This window comes from Triturus cristatus, chromosome 1_1 (genome assembly GCF_964204655.1).
Source record: "Triturus cristatus chromosome 1_1, aTriCri1.1, whole genome shotgun sequence".
NCBI lineage: Eukaryota > Metazoa > Chordata > Amphibia > Caudata > Salamandridae > Triturus > Triturus cristatus.
Window position 1 is genome coordinate 75,850,926 of NC_140579.1, and position 25,705 is coordinate 75,876,630.

The 25,705-nt window shown below is 49.6% G+C and overlaps 1 protein-coding gene across 1 annotated transcript in view; it reads right to left on the reverse strand.

Moving 5' to 3' along the window:
* The window catches only part of LOC146869483 (butyrophilin subfamily 3 member A3-like), a 246,996-nt gene that overhangs the window by 209,027 nt on the left and 12,264 nt on the right, over positions 1-25,705 (reverse strand). The window contains exon 2 of the mRNA XM_085599875.1: positions 306-382. Within this exon, the coding sequence (XP_085456001.1) occupies positions 306-381 (76 nt within the window). The 5' untranslated portion in view covers position 382. The remainder of the gene's footprint in view (positions 1-305; positions 383-25,705) is intronic.

A 25,705-nucleotide genomic window follows, 5' to 3' on the forward strand; every position in this document is an offset into this window, starting at 1 on the left:
TTTGCGTAGAGGTTTTCGGTGGCCACTTCCTCTTTCTCCTCCAGGTGCTCTACTATTTGGGGTATGAAGTCCCCTTGGCTCTTGAGGGTCCATGGGGACCAACTAGCCCTCCTGTTACCTCCAGTAAGTCTCACACAGCCAGATTGCTGAGAGGTAGTTAGAGGCCACACCTCCTTTCACCACCACTCTGCAAACAGGCCACCTGGTGCACTGCTGCTTGGGGGATGAAGTTCACCTTAGTCCTGAGGGCCTTATTTAAATAAGGCCCGATATTATGAAATAAGAAAACAGAGTTGTTTTCTTACCTGAAACAGATGTTTGATGGTACAGACACAGCAGCAGCAATGGGAGGAGTCTTGGCAGGCACGGGAGTGCCATCATTCTGTGAAAAGGAGAACAAATCCCACAAGTTACTCTTACAGACAACAGTGAGGAACAAAACACTGCAGTGACTGAAATACCTTCACGTGTCACTAAGGTTTGTAAGCAGAAGACTGCAATATTTGCTTCGAGTTGCCATGCGCATGCTCGACCACGGGAGGCAGTTGTGCATTACCAAACTTATCTTTCCAATAAAAGTATATTTATGCATAAAATCTACAAAAATTTAAAATGTAACAAATTATGACGTATTAATTTATGCAATGTCTTAACAATTTAACAAAATGAAGCGGAGAAAGAAATTAATTCAGAACTGATAGCCTTATGTCTGGGACACAGCTCCCTAATAAGCTTCTAACTACACTTCTACTACTTTGCTTGAACAGATATCACTTCACTGTCACTCTTAGCATTATCTATGATCTAAACTGTGGATTGATTATTACACTGATTACAGTTCAACAATAACAACACGTACAAAGTGAGGGTCCTCTCCAGTGGGCCTATGTTTAACTCTCTAGCCATAAATCAAATTTTTCTCATCGTCTGAGTGCAGGAATATTGATCTTTATCAAGTTAAATCCTCTGGTTATCTGTTTAGTCACTGTGTATATTTCACATGCTCAGTATAAATATTCTCTCCAGTGCCACAAAAATCAGCAGTAGATCTTACAAGTCAATGCCTGTTACATAGATCTCTTCACAAAACTGTATAGTACGTTCATCGGTCGCCTCTGCCTAGACTCCCATCGCTCCATGCAGCAAGGCATTCAAAGAATATAATGTGGAAGTATAAACTACTTATTTCAATAGCATGTTAGCGAGACCAGAAGCATAATCTTAAAGAATGTGACTTTTTCCTTTGTTACCAGTCTGTCCTTTCGTTCCTTTTGTTGGCAAAACCATACACATAACATATGCTCTGGTAAGACTCAATGGGTAAAGTAACTGGAGTTGGAGCAACATCTTGTTTCTGTTGTAGGAAAGCTTGTGTATGAAGAGTTGGATCAAACTGAAACTTTACATCCAGTTTTTACGTAGGTAATATAGTTTAAAAAAATCTGTGTTGTTAATATACTTTTCAATAATATAGCTGTAAATGATATTGATTTTTTTATTACTTTATGGGCTTTAGTAATATATTAATTTTGTATGTGAAATAATGTGGGGTTTATTTACAAGCCCATTTGGCCACAGGTGCATCACTTTTATTGACGCACTGGCAGCATATTGGGCTTCCCCATCTTAACAAGGCCATGTAAAGTCACCCTGCAAGACTTTTTATGGCCTTGTAAATATGGCCCCCCGTTCAGGCATAACTCTGCGTGTAAGGTGTGTTCCTGTGGGTATTCCCATGCAACATCCATGGAACGTGATGCGTTCCCAGATTTAAAACAACTTGTAAACCCGGGTAATGCGTCAGAATCCTATGCCTCCCCAGGTGAGGAGTAAGGAGGTGCAAAGAGCAGAAGTACTTTTATTTTTCCTTTTTTTCCTCCCTCTTTCAATGCATGCTGCATTCTGCATTCTGCAGCACACATAGAAAGATAAAAATGCCTTTATTATAGTTTGTGTGCAGTAAGGTTTCCCTTCCTGCAAAAAACAATCATTTCCTCAGCACGAGCACACTTGCAAAATGACACAATACTGTCTGTGCTGGCGCACCGCTGCTGTTTGTTGACTGGCGCAGGCGAGAAGGACAGGAATGTGCTCTATCTTGCAGATACGGTGCATTCCCGTCCTTTTATTTTGATGCATGGCTGTGCGGCAGTAAGGCTTCGTCATCATCCTGGACTCATCGCTCTCAATCAACGCCAAATCAACGCCGTTTCATCCTCCTGCTTCCACACTCTCTGCCTGCTTTGTAAGATCTTTAAGTGGATCCCCACTGAGTCCAGGAAAACGGTCTCCCATGTGCTCGTCATCAGCAGACCAGACTTCAGCAAAGCACTTTACACCGGTACCCCCAGGGACTCCAAAAGAAACTTCAGAACAGAACACCTGCGCCTGACTCATCCTGAACTTCCCACACCGCAGCCACCTCACCGGCCACGTGAGAGACCTTCACTGGCTACCCATCAACTAAAGACTTACCTTTAGTTTATGGCACACAAGGCCCTCCAGAACGCCGGACCTGCGTACCTCAACCACCGCCTCTCCTTCAACACTCCCACCAGACCTCTCCGCTCTGGCTAACTGGCACTGGCACCCAACCTACGGATCCACAAGACCACGGCTGGAGGAAGAGCACCAATATCTGACACCTCCGATACGGCTGCACCTCTCCGTGACACCTCTCTTTGTGCTGCACCTGCTGCTGCACCTTTCACCATTCTCCGACACCTCCCATGCTGCTGCACCTCCTATCCTCTGCAACTCTCTTTATGCTGCTCCTGCTGCTGCACCTTTCACCATTCTCCGACACCTCCCATACTGCTGCACCTCCTATCCTCTGCAACTCTCTTTATGCTGCTCCTGCTGCTGCACCTTTCACCATTCTCCGACACCTCCCATACTGCTGCACCTCCTATCCTCTGCAACTCTCTTTATGCTGCTCCTGCTGCTGCACCTTTCACCATTCTCCGACACCTCCCATACTGCTGCACCTCCTATCCTCTGCAACTCTCTTTATGCTGCTCCTGCTGCTGCACCTTTCACCATTCTCTGACACCTCCCATACTGCTGCACCTCCTATCCTCTGCAACTCTCTTTATGCTGCTCCTGCTGCTGCACCTTTCACCATTCTCCGACACCTCCCATACTGCTGCACCTCCTATCCTCTGCAACTCTCTTTATGCTGCTCCTGCTGCTGCACCTTTCACCATTCTCCGACACCTCCCATGCTGCTGCACCTCCTATCCTCTGCAACTCTCTTTATGCTGCTCCTGCTGCTGCACCTTTCACCATTCTCCGACACCTCCCATGCTGCTGCACCTCCTATCCTCTGCACCTCTCTTTATGCTGCTCCTGCTGCTGCACCTTTCACCATTCTCCGACACCTCCCATACTGCTGCACCTCCTATCCTCTGCAACTCTCTTTATGCTGCTCCTGCTGCTGCACCTTTCACCATTCTCCGACACCTCCCATACTGCTGCACCTCCTATCCTCTGCAACTCTCTTTATGCTGCTCCTGCTGCTGCACCTTTCACCATTCTCCGACACCTCCCATGCTCCTGCACCTCCTATCCTCTGCACCGCTCTTTATGCTGCTCCTGCTGCTGCACCTTTCACCATTCTCCGACACCTCCCATACTGCTGCACCTCCTATCCTCTGCAACTCTCTTTATGCTGCTCCTGCTGCTGCACCTTTCACCATTCTCTGACACCTCCCATACTGCTGCACCTCCTATCCTCTGCAACTCTCTTTATGCTGCTCCTGCTGTTGCACCTTTCACCATTCTCTGACACCTCCCATACTGCTGCACCTCCTATCCTCTGCAACTCTCTTTATGCTGCTCCTGCTGCTGCACCTTTCACCATTCTCTGACACCTCCCATACTGCTGCACCTGCACCTCCTATCCTCTGCACCGCTCTTTATGCTGCACCTGCTGCTGCACCTCCCATGCTGCTGCACCTGCACCTGCACCTCCTATCCTCTGCACATTTCTTTATGCTGCACCTGCTGCTGCACCTCTCACCATTCTCTGACACCTTATATATTGCTGCACCTCTATCCCCTATCCCCTGCAGCTAGGAAGCAAGCAAGTACAGTTTTATTGGCTAGTTAATGAAAACCTTAACAATTTGTGCACAGTTACACATAAGTAAAAGTGATACTTAGTAACTCCTCTGAGTAAAAATCAACGCTTTCAAATAATTTCTACATAATGTAATACAGTCACCTTTCTTCTAAAATCAATAAAATGTGCAAACAAGCTTGGTGCCTGGGAGGTTGGCTTGGTATTATAGTGTGCTATATTGTGCATACGGTGCTACTTATATGTCATTCTTACCATGAGGTCGTGTAGTTTTAGATATTTTATCAGTCCGCAATTCAGTTGCGATTCTGACGGGTCTTGATGACACCAAGATTCCCTGACCCCCCCTATGTTTTTAGCGCCCTGAGGAAAGTGCTACCTCATCGTTGGGTCATTATCGAAACGCTCGTCGGCGCATATTGTGGAGACCACCAGGATATAACCGCCATACATTACGTCTGCTGTATCAACAAACTAATAAGTCATTTAGAAGTTTAGTTGCTTAGGATATTGATGCTATCAAGCCCTATCTTTATGTAATAACAATATCCAGCATAACCTCCATTTGTTATAGACACTCTCTAAAGATACTGAGGCTGACCTACTCCCATACAAGCAGACATCATATTTTAGGCTTCATTCTGTACACTATAGTGGGATGGTTCTCCCGGACTGTATTCTGTGTTGCTTTTAGAATGTGTTACTGTTTGTGGTATGAAGATGGTATGTGTGGAAGTTGAAGATCAGTGACAACTTTTGTCTTGGTGTGGCTTATGTTTTTTTATACTTTCTTGATGTATGTATGAATAATTTTTGATGCATCTAGTTCTTAAAAGATTGATAGCCATAATAACAAGCATTGTCATAACCAATAGGTCTTGCCTTTGGGACCTTATAAGTGTTTTGCCAGAGCTATTGGCAAACAGCTGAAGCTTACTCTATCCACACCTAAAAACTGGGACTCGCAATGACTATTAAGATGTTTGGAGAGGGAGTGGGTAGTTTAAGCGTGACTTAATACGTCAAAAAGAAATATCCGAAAGCAGCCATAGTCTGAACAGGAATGCAAAGAAGTGCTCGAGTGTTAAGGAGTGCGAATAACGATGGGGCTTACCAGGAGGAAAGAAAGTCGCATAATTCTCTAAACAAACCTGCATTTATCAAGCAGAATTTAAACTCACAAAGTCAAAATGTACTGTGGAAAAAGTAGCACACCAGATTCAGAGCTGCAGTGAGCGGGGAAGCAAACACGCAGTGTCACAAGGCAGAATATGGGATTCACAAGACCCATTCCGAAGGTGTGATGACAGCCCAGAGTCAGAAATGAAAACCAAATGTCATGGAGGCCGCAGCTTCCTGCAGCCAACATGTTCAAGCCATTCAGGAGGGAACATTTGTTTTATAGGAGTCACTGAACAAAGGCAAACAAAGGCAGGCTCGGAGAGTGAAGCGACCATCAATTCATGGAGCCGGCTGGCAGAGTGCACTTTGAAGCGAACCGAGCGAGTTCATGGCTAAATCAACCAAAGCACAACTGTGCTCAACAGCAACCAAACAGAACAAAAACACTTGTTTCGGAAAGGGTTAAATCGACAAACGAACAGCCAGGCAGTAATGTGTTCATATGGCAGCATGCATTGGAAAGACGCCCACCGAGCTATGAAAATGACGAGTTCAAATAGCGCAGACCTAAGATCGGTTAAAAGTGAAGGTAAACAGCAGCACGCAGTGGAACAAGCTTGGAGACAAGTAAGAGGAAATAAATAATAAACAAGGGATGGCGAGGGTGAGACAGGTAAGGGAGTAAGTGCTTGAAAAGGGCAAATGAGCATGCGTTCACGCTAATTGCAAACAGATGGCCCCTGCACGCCACTGCTCGCTCCTGCAAGGGCGATGCCACGAGTTCTTGAAAAGAGCTGTCTGATTTCTAAAGGTCATCTCCCAGTGCAGCACATGCGCGCTGCTCTAGGCTCGACCCAACAATGAGAATGTTTCTTTTCTGCTGGTTCATTGTTCAATTGAAGAGTATTCACTGTCTGATTGTTTGTTAATATACGTGTTATTTACGTTGCCTGTTTTGCAGTCAGTGCGTTGTGTCTTGGTTCATCTGTGAGCCTTTTTTTTTTTTTGCATAGCCTAGATGGCGAGTGATTCCGTGCATTAAAGCAATTTGCAGGCAGGATCGTTTATTTATACTTCGGTGTCTTAATTGATTTTATGACCCATATTTCAAACTGACTAGAGCATTCCAGAATATGAAACACTATTTCTTCTGTTTGCCAAGTTGTGCGGGTGTATTCCTTGTATTTTTGGTCTTCCATTTGGAAGAATTCTACTGTTAGAAGGTTTGAGGATGCTAAGTTTTTTAAAACTGGAATTTCTGAATATGTCTTGCGGACCCTGTGATTCATTCTGTGGTTTCAGGATTATTTCTTGTGTTACGGGTTGTTGGCAAGAAGGAATTTTACTGCTTTTAATATGGATGCGGAGTGACTTCTAGGAGGTTTTGCTTTTTGGAGTTTTGGATGGTGAACCGAAGACACTCTTCTGACTTCGTACTGTCCTTTGCTGTGTCGACCTGAGTCCAGAAAGGTTCAGGAATGGCAGCTTCTTGTTTCCTTGGATAGTCGTGGGCCACACTCCATGCCTGATTAGGAAGTTCTGGCTTCTGGGCGTAATTCTTGTGCATTTTTGGGGGTTGCCCAAATGGCAGGTCCAGCAGCCTGAGAGACTTGAGAGATGTTGGAAGTAGAATCTTGTCAGTTTCTCAATGAGCATTCTGTTTTTTGAAGGATTTCGATCAACGGATCTTTTTTGCCTTTTGCATGCCGTTCTTTGACTAAAAAGTGTTTGCAGGTTTCCGTCGGCAGTGACCTCACCAGGGGTCCTTTCCTACTGTTTCAGAGGTACTTGTCACTGTTTTGTGTTTTGTCCAGTTGTTCGAGTTTTTTATTTGTGAAAGATCCCTTCCTGATCCTTGAGATATGCAGGCTTCTTCCGGTATGTTTATCTCTGTGTTGGGTCGCTTGAGATTGCTGGGTAAGCCGGGCTTGCGATCGACATCCAGTGTTGATCCAAATAAGGAATATACTTTTAATGTCCGTAGTGTGATTTTGTTTCGATTGCATAAGAGCTATCAACTGTTCTGATGTGGATTTTTCTACTAGTGGTTGCTCTATAACCCCTTTTTTATGCTGCTTGTTTTGGGGTTCTTTTGAATCTTCCTTACATTGTGGGGTGTCCTTGTTACTTTGTGCAGGTATTTAACAAGTTATCTGGCTTAGTGAGCGAACTGTTCACATGTTTTTCCTCTTTGAAATGTAACATTTGTTCTAATATTGCTGGGAGGAAGCTTAGTTTATCAATTATGGGACCACATGGGCATGTTTCTTGTGATGGAGAGTGATTTGCCTGAACTCTTGTTATTAAACCAGTCAATTATTCTAGCTTGGTGTTGATTCCCACAATGTAGGAAACTATGATTTTCATTAGTTCAATCTGAATGTCTTGTTTGCGGGATTGCATTGTGAGGGCCTCCGTTGAGGATTGTAGGGTGTGTAGTAATGTGTTAAAAATGTCAGTCTGATTGCACCCTCCACTTTGCTGCCACTGGTGTGTGGATTTTGACTCGATGGGTGCAGCTTCTTCTTGGTTCAGGTCTGGTGTGTTGTCTGGTTGATGGAAGAGAGTGCTGCTGGAAGTATCGAGAGAGGGTCGGGCTAATCAATCAATCAATCAAAGTACTTGTAAAGCGCGCTACTTACCCGTGAGGGTCTCAAGGTGCTGATTTGGGGGAGGGGGTGCTGCTACTGCTTAAAGAGCCAGGTCTTGAGGAGTCTTCTGAAGGCGAGTAGGTCTTGGGTCTGGCGTAGGTGGGTAGGGAGGGTGTTTCAGGTCTTGGCGGTGAGGTAGGAGAAGGATCTGCCGCCACTGTTTGTTTAATAAAACAATCATTGACACTCCCCGCGGCGTTTTCAGATGGTGTCTTAGGATCTTCTTTTCTGCTGTGTTCTTTATCGCTGACCAGCTGATACATTGTTTTGGCTCTAGTAGCTTCTGAGTGGTCCTCGTTTGGTGAGCGAGTGACTGATCTCAGCCATTCACTTTCAAGGTTGTCCTGCTGGGTCTGTATAGATGCTTCGGACCCCCGAGATGTTTTTAGTTTTAGAATGACTCTCGGGATGGAGTGGGGTGGATTTAGCACCTCTGCGTTTGAGATTGTTTCTGAGGATGTTATGCTTTTGTTCATGTCTTCTTTATACTCAAAGCTTGTGATCCTCCGAGGAGGCTCTCTTGAGTGTTTCTGTTAGGGCTGGCTCAAACTGAAGCTCAAACTAAAGGTTGTCACCCACCTATTTGGTTTTTCTGTATGAATCTGAGCTTCTATGGTTGTAGTTTTTTGGGTTGGTTTGATGGTGCGTAGTTCCTTCTTTCTTTTAGGTATTGTGTGAGTCCTCAGCGCCTTGATTGCTGTAACACACTTGATCACGTTGTTTTTTTAATTGCATCTCTTGTTGGGATTGGGAATGTGATATTCTCTGTGGGGCTAATGGGGTTAGAGGGCCAATTACATCTTCTGGCATTGAATAAATTGCAGCTATTTTGCAAATATGGAAAACAAATGGTGAAATTAGGGGGCTTCCATGTGTGTTTCGGGCTTCAGCAGGTTTGTTGGCTTTATTGATTTGTTTAAGGGTGTTTTTTTTTTATCTCCGCCTTTGACTGGAGCCCTTCTGCCCGGGGCTTGCCTTATTTTCCCTGATCTCATTTTTCTTTTTCCTTTGGCTTGACCTTAATGATGGTGTTGGTATTGACTTAAGTCCTGATCTGGCGGTTCTGAGATGTTTTTTGCAAAACTGTCAAAAATTAGATCACCACTGTGGGCTGTACGGATCCTCTGCGCCTAACTTTATGGTGTAACTGCTGCTGCACCTTTCACCATTTTCTTACACCTCCAACATTGCTGCCAGTGGCGGCTCCGCTGCTAAGGCGGAGGAGTGTCGCCCTACTGCTTGTGAGCAGTGCAAATAAAGGAAACATAAAATGATAAATACAAAGTTGTTATCATTTTATGTTTACAGGCCAAAACAGTAATACTCACTTTGCATGTTCTCCATACAGCCTGCATTACAACCTGCATGAAAAACATGCTCAGGCCCCCATTTCCTGGCTGAGCGCCGATCACGGCGCTCATACCAATCGCAATTCTTCATTGCAGCATTGTGATTGGTCAGGGGAGCCCGGTTGCTTCCTTGTTCCTATTCGGCACCAGTGGAGTCCTGACGCAGAGGAGAGACGCGGCGGCAATAAGGTAAGTTATATAGTTTTTTACATCCCCCTCACACCTACCTCCGCTCACCACCCCCGATCGGTGCCAGCCGCCACTGACTGCTGCACCTTCACCTCCTATATTCTGCACCTCTTTCACTGCACCTGCTGTATTTCTGTTTCCACTGTCCTGCACCCTTTGTTCTGCAGCACCTTTCACTGTTCTCAGACACCTCCCATGCTGATGCAACTGCATCTCGTATCCTCTGCACCTCTCTTTATGCTGCACCTGCTGCTGCACCTTTCACCATTCTCTGACACCTCTCATACTGCTGCAGCTGCAACTCCTATGCGCTGCACCTCTCTTTATTCAGCACTTGCTTCTGCACCTTTCACCATTCTCTGACACCTCCGATACTGCTGCACCAGCACCTCATATCCTCTGCACTTCTCTTTATGCTGCACCTGCTGCTGCACCTTTCACCATTCTCTGACACCTCTCATACTGCTGCAGCTGCACCTCCTATGCGCTGCACCTCTCTTTATGCTGCACCTGCTGCTGCACCTATCACCATTCTCTGACACCTCCCATACTGCTGCACCTGCACCTCCTATGCGCTGTACCTCTCTTTATGCTGCACCTGCTTCTGCACCTTTCATCATTCTCTGACACCTCTAATACTGCTGCAGCTGCACCTCCTATGCGCTGCACCTCTCTTTATGCTGCACCTGCTGCTGCACCTTTCACCATTCTCTGACACCTCCCATACTACTGCACCTCCTATCCTCTGCACCGCTCTTTATGCTGCACCTGCGGCTGCACCTTTCACAATTCTCTGACACCTCTCATACTGCTGCACCTGCACCTCCTATGCACTGCACCTCTCTTTATGCTGCACCTGCTGCTGCACCTTTCACCATTCTCTGACAGCTCCCATACTGCTGCACCTGCACCTCCTATGCGCTGCACCTCTCTTTATGCTGCACCTGCTGCTGCACCTTTCACCATTCTCTGACACCTCCCATACTGCTGCACCTCCTATCCTCTGCACCGCTCTTTATGCTGCACAAGCGGCTGCACCTTTCACCATTCTCTGACACCTCCAATACTGCTGCACCTGCACCTCCTATCCTCTGCACCTCTCTTTATGCTGCACCTTTCACCATTCGCTGACCCCTCTTATACTGCTGCAACTACACCTCCTATCCTCTGCACCTCTCTTTATGCAGCTGCTGCTGCACCTTTCACTATTCTCTGACACCTCTCATACTGCTGCAGCTGCAACTCCTATGCGCTGCACCTCTTTTTATTCAGCACCTGCTTCTGCACCTTTCACCATTCTCTGACACCTCCAATACTGCTGCACCAGCACCTCATATCCTCTGCACTTCTCTTTATGCTGCACCTGCTGCTGCACCTTTCACCATTCTCTGACACCTCTCATACTGCTGCAGCTGCACCTCCTATGCGCCGCACCTCTCTTTATGCTGCACCTGCACCTTTCACCATTCTCTGACACCTCTGATACTGCTGCAGCTGCACCTTCTATGCGCTGCACCTCTCTTTATGCTGCACCTGCTTCTGCACCTTTCATCATTCTCTGACACCTCTCATACTGCTGCAGCTGCACCTCCTATGCGCTGCACCTCTCTTTATGCTGCACCTGCTGCTGCACCTTTCACTATTCTCTGACACCTCTCAAACTGCTGCACCTGCACCTCCTATTCGCTGCACCTCTCTTTATGCTGCACCTGCTGCTGCACCTTTCACCATTCTCTGACACCTCCCATACTGCTGCACCTCCTATCCTCAGCACCGGTCTTTATGCTGCATCTGCGGCTGCACCTTTCACCATTCGCTGACACCTCTCATATTGCTGCACCTGCACCTCCTATCCTCTGCACCTCTCTTTATGCTGCACCTGCTGCTGCACCTTTCACTATTCTTTGACACTTCTCATACTGCCGCACCTGCACCTCATATGCGCTGCACCTCTCTTTATGCTGCACCTGCTGCTGCACCTTTCCCCATTCTCTGACACCTCCTATACTGCTGTATCTCTGATTCCACGGCACCTGTACCCCTTGTTTTGCTGCATCTTCATCTTTGTCCATCGCATTCACAGCTCTTGAATCTCTCATTGTGATGGAGGTCTTGCCATTTTTCTGCATCTGCACTGCATGCCACTCTCATTATGCAGCTCATAATAGTGCAACTCTCATCCATGTGTTCTGTGACTCACTCACGCATCCATCCAAGCATTGTCTCCACTGCACATTCACCCACCCACACATCCACACAACCACAGGCACAGACTCGCCAAAGAAAGAAGTTTTTTTGAAAGAGCCCAGACCTATTATCTTTGCCAATGCTTTTTATGTCTTTCTCAATTATCTTTATTGCATAGAAAGGGGCCCCTATCATGGCCGTGTATAGTGCTTTGCTGCTTCATACATACTTATCCCCTTAGGACATCTTCCTAGACTCACAAACACCAAACACTCACATACACAGCCACCTCCCTGCCTTCCATCATGTACAGCGCTTCCCTGCCTTTCGGCTAGAGTCACACAAACACCCTACACACTCACATACACAGCCACCTGCCATCTCAGAACCACCTCCCCGCCTTCCATCATGTACAGCGCTTCCCTGCCTTTCTGATATGTTCACACAAACACCGCACACTCACATACACAGCCACCTCATCTCAGAACCACCTCCCTGGCTTCCATCATATACAGTGCTCCACTGCCTTTCTGCAAGAGTCACACAAACACCGCACACTCACATACACAGCCACCTCCCATCTCAGAAGCACCTTCCTGCCTTCCATCATATACAGTGCTCCACTGCCTTTCGGCAAGATTCACACAAGCACCACACACTCACCTACACAGCCACCTCCCGTCTCAGAAGCACCTCCCTGCCTTCCATCATATACAGTGCTCCACTGCCTTTCTGCTAGAGTCACACACACACCGCACACTCACATACACAGCCACCTCCCATCTCAGAAGCACCTCCCTGCCTTCCATCATATACAGTGCTCCACTGCCTTTCTGCTAGAGTCACACACACACCGCACACTCACATACACAGCCACCTCTCATCTCAGAACCACCTCCCTGCCTTCCATCATATACAGTGCTCCTCTGCCTTTCTGCTAGTCACACACACACACGGCACACTCACATACACAGCCACATCTCATCCCAGATGCACCTCCCTGCCTTCCATCATGTACAGTGCTCCATTTCCTTTCTGCTAGAGTCACAAAAAAAACGCACACTCACATACACAGCCACCTCTCATCTCAGAACCACCTCCCTGCCTTCCATCATATACAGCGCTCCTCTGCCTTTCTGCTAATCACACACACACACCGCACACTCACATACACAGCCACCTCCAATCTCAGAAGCACCTCCCTGCCTTCCATCATATACAGTGTCCATTGCCTTTCTGCTAGTCACACAAACACCATACTCACATACACAGCCACCACCCATCTCAGAAGCACCTACCTGCCTTCCATCATATACAGTGTCCATTGCCTTTCTGCTAGAGTCACACAAACACCACACACTCACATACACAGCCACCTCCCATCTCAGAAGCACCTCCCTGCCTTCCATCATATACAGTGCTCCACTGCCTTTCTGCTAGAGTCACACAAACACCACACACTCACATACACAGCCGCCTCCCATCTCAGAAGCACCTCCCTGCCTTCGATCAAATACAGTGCTCCACTGCCTTTCTGCTAGTCACACACACACCGCACACTCACATACCCAGCCACCGCCCATCTCAGAAGCACCTCCCTGCCTTCCATCATATACAGTGCTCCACTGCCTTTCTGCTAGTCACACAAACACCGCACACTCACACACACAGCCACCTCCCATCTCAGAAGCACCTCCCTGCCTTCCATCATATACAGTGCTCCACTGTCTTTTTGCTAGAGTCACACACACACCGCACACTCACATACACAGCCACCTCCCATCTCAGAAGCACCTCCCTGCCTTCCATCATATACAGTGCTCCACTGCCTTTCTGCTAGAGTCACACACACACCGCACACTCACATACACAGCCACCTCTCATCTCAGAACCACCTCCCTGCCTTCCATCATATACAGTGCTCCTCTGCCTTTCTGCTAGTCACACACACACACCGCACACTCACATACACAGCCACATCTCATCCCAGAAGCACCTCCCTGCCTTCCATCATGTACAGTGCTCCATTTACTTTCTGCTAGAGTCACAAAAAAAACGCACACTCACATACACAGCCACCTCTCATCTCAGAACCACCTCCCTGCCTTCCATCATATACAGTGCTCCTCTGCCTTTCTGCTAGTCACACACCGCACACTCACATACACAGCCACCTCCCATCTCAGAAGCACCTCCCTGCCTTCCATCATATACAGTGTCCATTGCTTTTCTGCTAGAGTCACAGACACCACACTCACATACACAGCCACCTCCCATCTTAGAAGCACCTCCCTGCCTTCCATCATATACAGTGTCCATTGCCTTTCTGCTAGAGTCACACAAACACCGCACACTCACATACACAGCCACCTCCCATCTCAGAAGCACCTCCCTGCCTTCCATCATATACAGTGCTCCACTGCCTTTCTGCTAGTCACACAAACACCACACATTCACATACACAGCCGCCTCCCATCTCAGAAGCACCTCCCTGCGTTCGATCATATACAGTGCTCCACTGCCTTTCTGCTAGTCACACACACACCGCACACTCACATACCCAGCCACCTCCCATCTCAGAAGCACCTCCCTGCCTTCCATCATATACAGTGCTCCACTGCCTTTCTGCTAGAGTCACACAAACACCGCACACTCACACACACAGCCACCTCCCATCTCAGAAGCACCTCCCTGCCTTCCATCATATACGGTGCTCCACTGTCTTTTTGCTAGAGTCACACACACACCGCACACTCACATACACAGCCACCTCCCATCTCAGAAGCACCTCCCTGCCTTCCATCATATACAGTGGTCCACTGCCTTTCTGCTAGTCACACACACACCGCACACTCACATACACAGCCACCTCCCATCTCAGAAGCACCTCCCTGCCTTCCATCATATACAGCGCTTCCCTGCCTTTCTGCTAGTCACACAAGTACCACACACTCACATACACAGCCACCTCTCATCTCAGAAGCACCTCCCTGCCTTCCATCATATACAGTGCTCCACTGCCTTTCTGCTAGAGTCACACACACACCGCACACTCACATACACAGCCACCTCCCATCTCAGAAGCACCTCCCTGCCTTCCATCATATACAGTGCTCCACTGCCTTTCTGCTAGAGTCACACACACACTGCACACTCACATACACAGCCACCTCTCATCTCAGAAGCACCTCCCTGCCTTCCATCATATACAGTGCTCCACTGCCTTTCTGCTAGAGTCACACAAACACCGCACACTCACACACACAGCCACCTCCCATCTCAGAAGCACCTCCCTGCCTTCCATCATATACAGTGCTCCACTGTCTTTTTGCTAGAGTCACACAAACACCGCACACTCACACACACAGCCACCTCCCATCTCAGAAGCACCTCCCTGCCTTCCATCATGTACAGCGCTCCACTGCCTTTCTGCTAGTCAGACAAACACCGAACACTCACATACACAGCCACCTCCCATCTCAGAAGCACCTCCCTGCCTTCCATCATATACAGTGCTCCACTGCCTTTCTGCAAGTCACACAAGTACCACACACTCACATACACAGCCACCTCCCATCTCAGAAGCACCTCCCTGCCTTCCATCATATACAGTGCTCCACTGCCTTTCTGCTAGTCACACACACACACCGCACACTCACACACACAGCCACCTCCCATCTCAGAAGGACCTCCCTGCCTTCCATCATATACAGCGCTTCCCTGCCTTTCTGCTACTCACACAAGTACCACACACTCACATACACAGCCACCTCCCATCTCAGAAGCACCTCCCAGCCTTCCATCATATACAGCGCTCCACTGCATTTCTGCTTGAGTCACACACACACCGCACACTCACATACACAGCCACCTCCCATCTCAGAAGCACCTCCCTGCCTTCCATCATATACAGTGCTCCACTGCCTTTCTGCTAGAGTCACACACACACCGCACACTCACATACACAGCCACCTCCCATCTTAGAAGCACCTCCCTGCCTTCCATCATATACAGTGCTCCACTACCTTTCTGCAAGAGTCACACAAACACCGCACATTCACACACACAGCCACCTCCCATCTCAGAAGCACCTCCCTGCCTTCCATCATATACAGTGCTCCACTGCCTTTCTGCAAGAGTCACACAAACACCAAACACTCACATACACAGCCACCTCTCATCTCAGAAGCACCTCCCTGCCTTCCATCATATACAGTGCTCCACTGCCTTTCTGCTAGATCACACACACACACCGCACACTCACATACACAACCATCTCCCATCTCAGAAGCACCTCCCTGCCTTCCATCATATACAGTGCTCCACTGCCTTTCTGCAAGAGTCACACAAACACCACACTCACATACACAGCCACCTCCCATCTTAGAAGCACCTCCCTGCCTTCCATCATATACAGTGTCCATTGCCTTTCTGGTAGAGTCACACAAACACCGCACACTCACATACACAGCCACCTCCCATCTCAGAAGCACCTCCCTGCCTTCCATCATATACAGTGCTCCACTGCCTTTCTGCTAGAGTCACACAAACACCACACACTCACATACACAGCCGCCTCCCATCTCAGAAGCACCTCCCTGCCTTCGATCATATACAGTGCTCCACTGCCTTTCTGCTAGTCACACACACACCGCACACTCACATACCCAGCCACCTCCCATCTCAGAAGCACCTCCCTGCCTTCCATCATATACAGTGCTCCACTGCCTTTCTGCTAGAGTCACACAAACACCGCACACTCACACACACAGCCACCTCCCATCTCAGAAGCACCTCCCTGCCTTCCATCATATACAGTGCTCCACTGTCTTTTTGCTAGAGTCACACACACACCGCACACTCACATACACAGCCACCTCCCATCTCAGAAGCACCTCCCTGCCTTCCATCATATACAGTGCTCCACTGCCTTTCTGCTAGTCACACACACACCGCACACTCACATACACAGCCACCTCCCATCTCAGAAGCACCTCCCTGCCTTCCACCATATACAGCGCTTCCCTGCCTTTCTGCTAGTCACACAAGTACCACACACTCACATACACAGCCACCTCTCATCTCAGAAGCACCTCCCTGCCTTCCATCATATACAGTGCTCCACTGCCTTCCTGCTAGAGTCACACACACACCGCACACTCACATACACAGCCACCTCCCATCTCAGAAGCACCTCCCTGCCTTCCATCATATACAGTGCTCCACTGCCTTTCTGCTAGAGTCACACACACACCGCACACTCACATACACAGCCACCTCTCATCTCAGAAGCACCTCCCTGCCTTCCATCATATACAGTGCTCCACTGCCTTTCTGCTAGAGTCACACAAACACCGCACACTCACACACACAGCCACCTCCCATCTCAGAAGCACCTCCCTGCCTTCCATCATATACAGTGCTCCACTGTCTTTTTGCTAGAGTCACACAAACACCGCACACTGACACACACAGCCACCTCCCATCTCAGAAGCACCTCCCTGCCTTCCATCATGTACAGCGCTCCACTGTCTTTCTGCTAGTCAGACAAACACCGAACACTCACATACACAGCCACCTCCCATCTCAGAAGCACCTCCCTGCCTTCCATCATATACAGTGCTCCACTGCCTTTCTGCAAGTCACACACACGCCTCACACTCACATACACAGCCACCTCCCATCTCAGAAGCACCTCCCTGCCTTCCATCATATACAGAGCTCCACTGCCTTTCTGCTAGTCACACACACACACCGCACACTCACATACACAGCCACCTCCCATCTCAGAAGCACCGCCCTGCCTTCCATCATATACAGTGCTCCACTGTCTTTCTGCTAGTCACACAAACACCGAACACTCACACACACAGCCACCTCCCATCTCAGAAGGACCTCCCTGCCTTCCATCATATACAGCGCTTCCCTGCCTTTCTGCTAGTCACACAAGTACCACACACTCACATACACAGCCACCTCCCATCTCAGAAGCACCTCCCAGCCTTCCATCATATACAGCGCTCCACTGCATTTCTGCTTGAGTCACACACACACCGCACACTCACATACACAGCCACCTCCCATCTCAGAAGCACCTCCCTGCCTTCCATCATATACAGTGCTCCACTGCCTTTCTGCTAGAGTCACACACACACCGCACACTCACATACACAGCCACCTCCCATCTTAGAAGCACCTCCCTGCCTTCCATCATATACAGTGCTCCACTACCTTTCTGCAAGAGTCACACAAACACCGCACATTCACACACACAGCCACCTCCCATCTCAGAAGCACCTCCCTGCCTTCCATCATATACAGTGCTCCACTGCCTTTCTGCAAGAGTCACACAAACACCAAACACTCACATACACAGCCACCTCTCATCTCAGAAGCACCTCCCTGCCTTCCATCATATACAGTGCTCCACTGCCTTTCTGCTAGATCACACACACACACCGCACACTCACATACACAGCCACCTCCCATCTCAGAAGCACCTCCCTGCCTTCCATCATATACAGTGCTCCACTGCCTTTCTGCAAGAGTCACACAAAACCAAACACTCACATACACAGCCACCTCCCATCTTAGAAGCACCTCCCTGCCTTCCATCATATACAGTGTCCATTGCCTTTCTGCTAGAGTCACACAAACACCGCACACTCACATACACAGCCACCTTCCATCTCAGAAGCACCTCCCTGCCTTCCATCATATACAGTGCTCCACTGCCTTTCTGCTAGGGTCACACAAACACCACACACTCACATACACAGCCGCCTCCCATCTCAGAAGCACCTCCCTGCCTTCGATCATATACAGTGCTCCACTGCCTTTCTGCTAGTCACACACACACCGCACACTCACATACCCAGCCACCTCCCATCTCAGAAGCACCTCCCTGCCTTCCATCATATACAGTGCTCCACTGCCTTTCTGCTAGAGTCACACAAACACCGCACACTCACACACACAGCCACCTCCCATCTCAGAAGCACCTCCCTGCCTTCCATCATATACAGTGCTCCACTGTCTTTTTGCTAGAGTCACACACACACCGCACACTCACATACACAGCCACCTCCCATCTCAGAAGCACCTCCCTGCCTTCCATCATATACAGTGCTCCACTGCCTTTCTGCTAGTCACACACACACCGCACACTCACATACACAGCCACCTCCCATCTCAGAAGCACCTCCCTGCCTTCCATCATATACAGCGCTTCCCTGCCTTTCTGCTAGTCACACAAGTACCACACACTCACATACACAGCCACCTCTCATCTCAGAAGCACCTCCCTGCCTTCCATCATATACAGTGCTCCACTGCCTTTCTGCTAGAGTCACACACACACACCGCACACTCACATACACAGCCACCTCCCATCTCAGAAGCACCTCCCTGCCTTCCATCATATACAGTGCTCCACTGCCTTTCTGCTAGAGTCACACACACACCGCACACTCACATACACAGCCACCTCTCATCTCAGAAGCACCTCCCTGCCTTCCATCATATACAGTGCTCCACTGCCTTTCTGCTAGAGTCACACAAACACCGCACACTCACACACACAGCCACCTCGCATCTCAGAAGCAGCTCCCTGCCTTCCATCATATACAGTGCTCCACTGTCTTTTTGCTAGAGTCACACAAACACCGCACACTCACACACACAGCCACCTCCCATCTCAGAAGCACCTCCCTGCCTTCCATCATGTACAGCGCTCCACTGTCTTTCTGCTAGTCAGACAAACACCGAACACTCACATACACAGCCACCTCCCATCTCAGAAGCACCTCCCTGCCTTCCATCATATACAGTGCTCCACTGCCTTTCTGCAAGTCACACACACGCCGCACACTCACATACACAGCCACCTCCCATCTCAGAAGCACCTCCCTGCCTTCCATCATATACAGTGCTCCACTGCCTTTCTGCTAGTCACACACACACACCGCACACTCACATACACAGCCACCTCCCATCTCAGAAGCACCTCCCTGCCTTCCATCATATACAGTGCTCCACTGTCTTTCTGCTAGTCACACACACACCGCACACTCACATACACAGCCACCTCCCATCTCAGAAGCACCTCCCTGCCTTCCATCATATACAGCGCTTCCCTGCCTTTCTGCTAGTCACACAAGTACCACACACTCACATACACAGCCACCACTCATCTCAGAAGCATCTCCCTGCCTTCCATCATATACAGTGCTCCACTGTCTTTTTGCTAGAGTCACACAAACACCGCACACTCACACACACAGCCACCTCCCATCTCAGAAGCACCTCCCTGCCTTCCATCATGTACAGCGCTCCACTGTCTTTCTGCTAGTCAGACAAACACCACACACTCACATACACAGCCGCCTCCCATCTCAGAAGCACCTCCCTGCCTTCGATCATATACAGTGCTCCACTGCCTTTCTGCTAGTCACACACACACCGCACACTCACATACCCAGCCACCTCCCATCTCAGAAGCACCTCCCTGCCTTCCATCATATACAGTGCTCCACTGCCTTTCTGCTAGAGTCACACAAACACCGCACACTCACACACACAGCCACCTCCCATCTCAGAAGCACCTCCCTGCCTTCCATCATATACAGTGCTCCACTGTCTTTTTGCTAGAGTCACACACACACCGCACACTCACATACACAGCCACCTCCCATCTCAGAAGCACCTCCCTGCCTTCCATCATATACAGTGCTCCACTGCCTTTCTGCTAGTCACACACACACCGCACACTCACATACACAGCCACCTCCCATCTCAGAAGCACCTCCCTGCCTTCCACCATATACAGCGCTTCCCTGCCTTTCTGCTAGTCACACAAGTACCACACACTCACATACACAGCCACCTCTCATCTCAGAAGCACCTCCCTGCCTTCCATCATATACAGTGCTCCACTGCCTTCCTGCTAGAGTCACACACACACCGCACACTCACATACACAGCCACCTCCCATCTCAGAAGCACCTCCCTGCCTTCCATCATATACAGTGCTCCACTGCCTTTCTGCTAGAGTCACACACACACCGCACACTCACATACACAGCCACCTCTCATCTCAGAAGCACCTCCCTGCCTTCCATCATATACAGTGCTCCACTGCCTTTCTGCTAGAGTCACACAAACACCGCACACTCACACACACAGCCACCTCCCATCTCAGAAGCACCTCCCTGCCTTCCATCATATACAGTGCTCCACTGTCTTTTTGCTAGAGTCACACAAACACCGCACACTGACACACACAGCCACCTCCCATCTCAGAAGCACCTCCCTGCCTTCCATCATGTACAGCGCTCCACTGTCTTTCTGCTAGTCAGACAAACACCGAACACTCACATACACAGCCACCTCCCATCTCAGAAGCACCTCCCTGCCTTCCATCATATACAGTGCTCCACTGCCTTTCTGCAAGTCACACACACGCCTCACACTCACATACACAGCCACCTCCCATCTCAGAAGCACCTCCCTGCCTTCCATCATATACAGAGCTCCACTGCCTTTCTGCTAGTCACACACACACACCGCACACTCACATACACAGCCACCTCCCATCTCAGAAGCACCGCCCTGCCTTCCATCATATACAGTGCTCCACTGTCTTTCTGCTAGTCACACAAACACCGAACACTCACACACACAGCCACCTCCCATCTCAGAAGGACCTCCCTGCCTTCCATCATATACAGCGCTTCCCTGCCTTTCTGCTAGTCACACAAGTACCACACACTCACATACACAGCCACCTCCCATCTCAGAAGCACCTCCCAGCCTTCCATCATATACAGCGCTCCACTGCATTTCTGCTTGAGTCACACACACACCGCACACTCACATACACAGCCACCTCCCATCTCAGAAGCACCTCCCTGCCTTCCATCATATACAGTGCTCCACTGCCTTTCTGCTAGAGTCACACACACACCGCACACTCACATACACAGCCACCTCCCATCTTAGAAGCACCTCCCTGCCTTCCATCATATACAGTGCTCCACTACCTTTCTGCAAGAGTCACACAAACACCGCACATTCACACACACAGCCACCTCCCATCTCAGAAGCACCTCCCTGCCTTCCATCATATACAGTGCTCCACTGCCTTTCTGCAAGAGTCACACAAACACCAAACACTCACATACACAGCCACCTCTCATCTCAGAAGCACCTCCCTGCCTTCCATCATATACAGTGCTCCACTGCCTTTCTGCTAGATCACACACACACACCGCACACTCACATACACAGCCACCTCCCATCTCAGAAGCACCTCCCTGCCTTCCATCATATACAGTGCTCCACTGCCTTTCTGCAAGAGTCACACAAAACCAAACACTCACATACACAGCCACCTCCCATCTTAGAAGCACCTCCCTGCCTTCCATCATATACAGTGTCCATTGCCTTTCTGCTAGAGTCACACAAACACCGCACACTCACATACACAGCCACCTTCCATCTCAGAAGCACCTCCCTGCCTTCCATCATATACAGTGCTCCACTGCCTTTCTGCTAGGGTCACACAAACACCACACACTCACATACACAGCCGCCTCCCATCTCAGAAGCACCTCCCTGCCTTCGATCATATACAGTGCTCCACTGCCTTTCTGCTAGTCACACACACACCGCACACTCACATACCCAGCCACCTCCCATCTCAGAAGCACCTCCCTGCCTTCCATCATATACAGTGCTCCACTGCCTTTCTGCTAGAGTCACACAAACACCGCACACTCACACACACAGCCACCTCCCATCTCAGAAGCACCTCCCTGCCTTCCATCATATACAGTGCTCCACTGTCTTTTTGCTAGAGTCACACACACACCGCACACTCACATACACAGCCACCTCCCATCTCAGAAGCACCTCCCTGCCTTCCATCATATACAGTGCTCCACTGCCTTTCTGCTAGTCACACACACACCGCACACTCACATACACAGCCACCTCCCATCTCAGAAGCACCTCCCTGCCTTCCATCATATACAGCGCTTCCCTGCCTTTCTGCTAGTCACACAAGTACCACACACTCACATACACAGCCACCTCTCATCTCAGAAGCACCTCCCTGCCTTCCATCATATACAGTGCTCCACTGCCTTTCTGCTAGAGTCACACACACACACCGCACACTCACATACACAGCCACCTCCCATCTCAGAAGCACCTCCCTGCCTTCCATCATATACAGTGCTCCACTGCCTTTCTGCTAGAGTCACACACACACCGCACACTCACATACACAGCCACCTCTCATCTCAGAAGCACCTCCCTGCCTTCCATCATATACAGTGCTCCACTGCCTTTCTGCTAGAGTCACACAAACACCGCACACTCACACACACAGCCACCTCGCATCTCAGAAGCAGCTCCCTGCCTTCCATCATATACAGTGCTCCACTGTCTTTTTGCTAGAGTCACACAAACACCGCACACTCACACACACAGCCACCTCCCATCTCAGAAGCACCTCCCTGCCTTCCATCATGTACAGCGCTCCACTGTCTTTCTGCTAGTCAGACAAACACCGAACACTCACATACACAGCCACCTCCCATCTCAGAAGCACCTCCCTGCCTTCCATCATATACAGTGCTCCACTGCCTTTCTGCAAGTCACACACACGCCGCACACTCACATACACAGCCACCTCCCATCTCAGAAGCACCTCCCTGCCTTCCATCATATACAGTGCTCCACTGCCTTTCTGCTAGTCACACACACACACCGCACACTCACATACACAGCCACCTCCCATCTCAGAAGCACCTCCCTGCCTTCCATCATATACAGTGCTCCACTGTCTTTCTGCTAGTCACACACACACCGCACACTCACATACACAGCCACCTCCCATCTCAGAAGCACCTCCCTGCCTTCCATCATATACAGCGCTTCCCTGCCTTTCTGCTAGTCACACAAGTACCACACACTCACATACACAGCCACCACTCATCTCAGAAGCATCTCCCTGCCTTCCATCATATACAGTGCTCCACTGCCTTTCTGCTAGAGTCACACACACACCGCACACTCACATACACAGCCACCTCCCATCTCAGAAGCACCTCCCTGCCTTCCATCATATACAGTGTTCCACTGCCTTTCTGCTAGTCACACACACACTGCACACTCACATACACAGCCACCTCTCATCTCAGAAGCACCTCCCTGCCTTCCATCATATACAGTGCTCCACTGCCTTTCTGCTAGAGTCACACAAACACCGCACACTCACACACACAGCCACCTCCCATCTCAGAAGCACCTCCCTGCCTTCCATCATATACAGTGCTCCACTGTCTTTTTGCTAGAGTCACACAAACACCGCACACTCACACACACAGCCACCTCCCATCTCAGAAGCACCTCCCTGCCTTCCATCATGTACAGCGCTCCACTGTCTTTCTGCTAGTCAGACAAACACCGAACACTCACATACACAGCCACCTCCCATCTCAGAAGCACCTCCCTGCCTTCCATCATATACAGTGCTCCACTGCCTTTCTGCAAGTCACACACACGCCTCACACTCACATACACAGCCAACTCCCATCTCAGAAGCACCTCCCTGCCTTCCATCATATACAGAGCTCCACTGCCTTTCTGTTAGTCACACACACACACCGCACACTCACATACACAGCCACCTCCCATCTCAGAAGCACCGCCCTGCCTTCCATCATATACAGTGCTCCACTGTCTTTCTGCTAGTCACACAAACACCGAACACTCACACACACAGCCACCTCCCATCTCAGAAGGACCTCCCTGCCTTCCATCATATACAGCGCTTCCCTGCCTTTCTGCTAGTCACACAAGTACCACACACTCACATACACAGCCACCTCCCATCTCAGAATCACCTCCCAGCCTTCCATCATATACAGCGCTCCACTGCATTTCTGCTTGAGTCACACACGCACCGCACACTCACATACACAGCCACCTCCCATCTCAGAAGCACCTCCCTGCCTTCCATCATATACAGTGCTCCACTGCCTTTCTGCTAGAGTCACACACACACCGCACACTCACATACACAGCCACCTCCCATCTTAGAAGCACCTCCCTGCCTTCCATCATATACAGTGCTCCACTACCTTTCTGCAAGAGTCACACAAACACCGCACATTCACACACACAGCCACCTCCCATCTCAGAAGCACCTCCCTGCCTTCCATCATATACAGTGCTCCACTGCCTTTCTGCAAGAGTCACACAAACACCAAACACTCACATACACAGCCACCTCTCATCTCAGAAGCACCTCCCTGCCTTCCATCATATACAGTGCTCCACTGCCTTTCTGCTAGATCACACACACACACCGCACACTCACATACACAGCCACCTCCCATCTCAGAAGCACCTCCCTGCCTTCCATCATATACAGTGCTCCACTGCCTTTCTGCAAGAGTCACACAAACACCACACTCACATACACAGCCACCTCCCATCTTAGAAGCACCTCCCTGCCTTCCATCATATACAGTGTCCATTGCCTTTCTGCTAGTCACACAAACACCGCACACTCACATACACAGCCACCTCCCATCTCAGAAGCACCTCCCTGCCTTCCATCATATACAGTGCTCCACTGCCTTTCTGCTAGAGTCACACAAACACCACACACTCACATACACAGCCGCCTCCCATCTCAGAAGCACCTCCCTGCCTTCGATCATATACAGTGCTCCACTGCCTTTCTGCTAGTCACACACACACCGCACACTCACATACCCAGCCACCTCCCATCTCAGAAGCACCTCCCTGCCTTCCATCATACACAGTGCTCCACTGCCTTTCTGCTGGAGTCACACAAACACCGCACACTCACACACACAGCCACCTCCCATCTCAGAAGCACCTCCCTGCCTTCCATCATATACAGTGCTCCACTGTCTTTTTGCTAGAGTCACACACACACCGCACACTCACATACACAGCCACCTCCCATCTCAGAAGCACCTCCCTGCCTTCCATCATATACAGTGCTCCACTGCCTTTCTGCTAGTCACACACACACCGCACACTCACATACACAGCCACCTCCCATCTCAGAAGCACCTCCCTGCCTT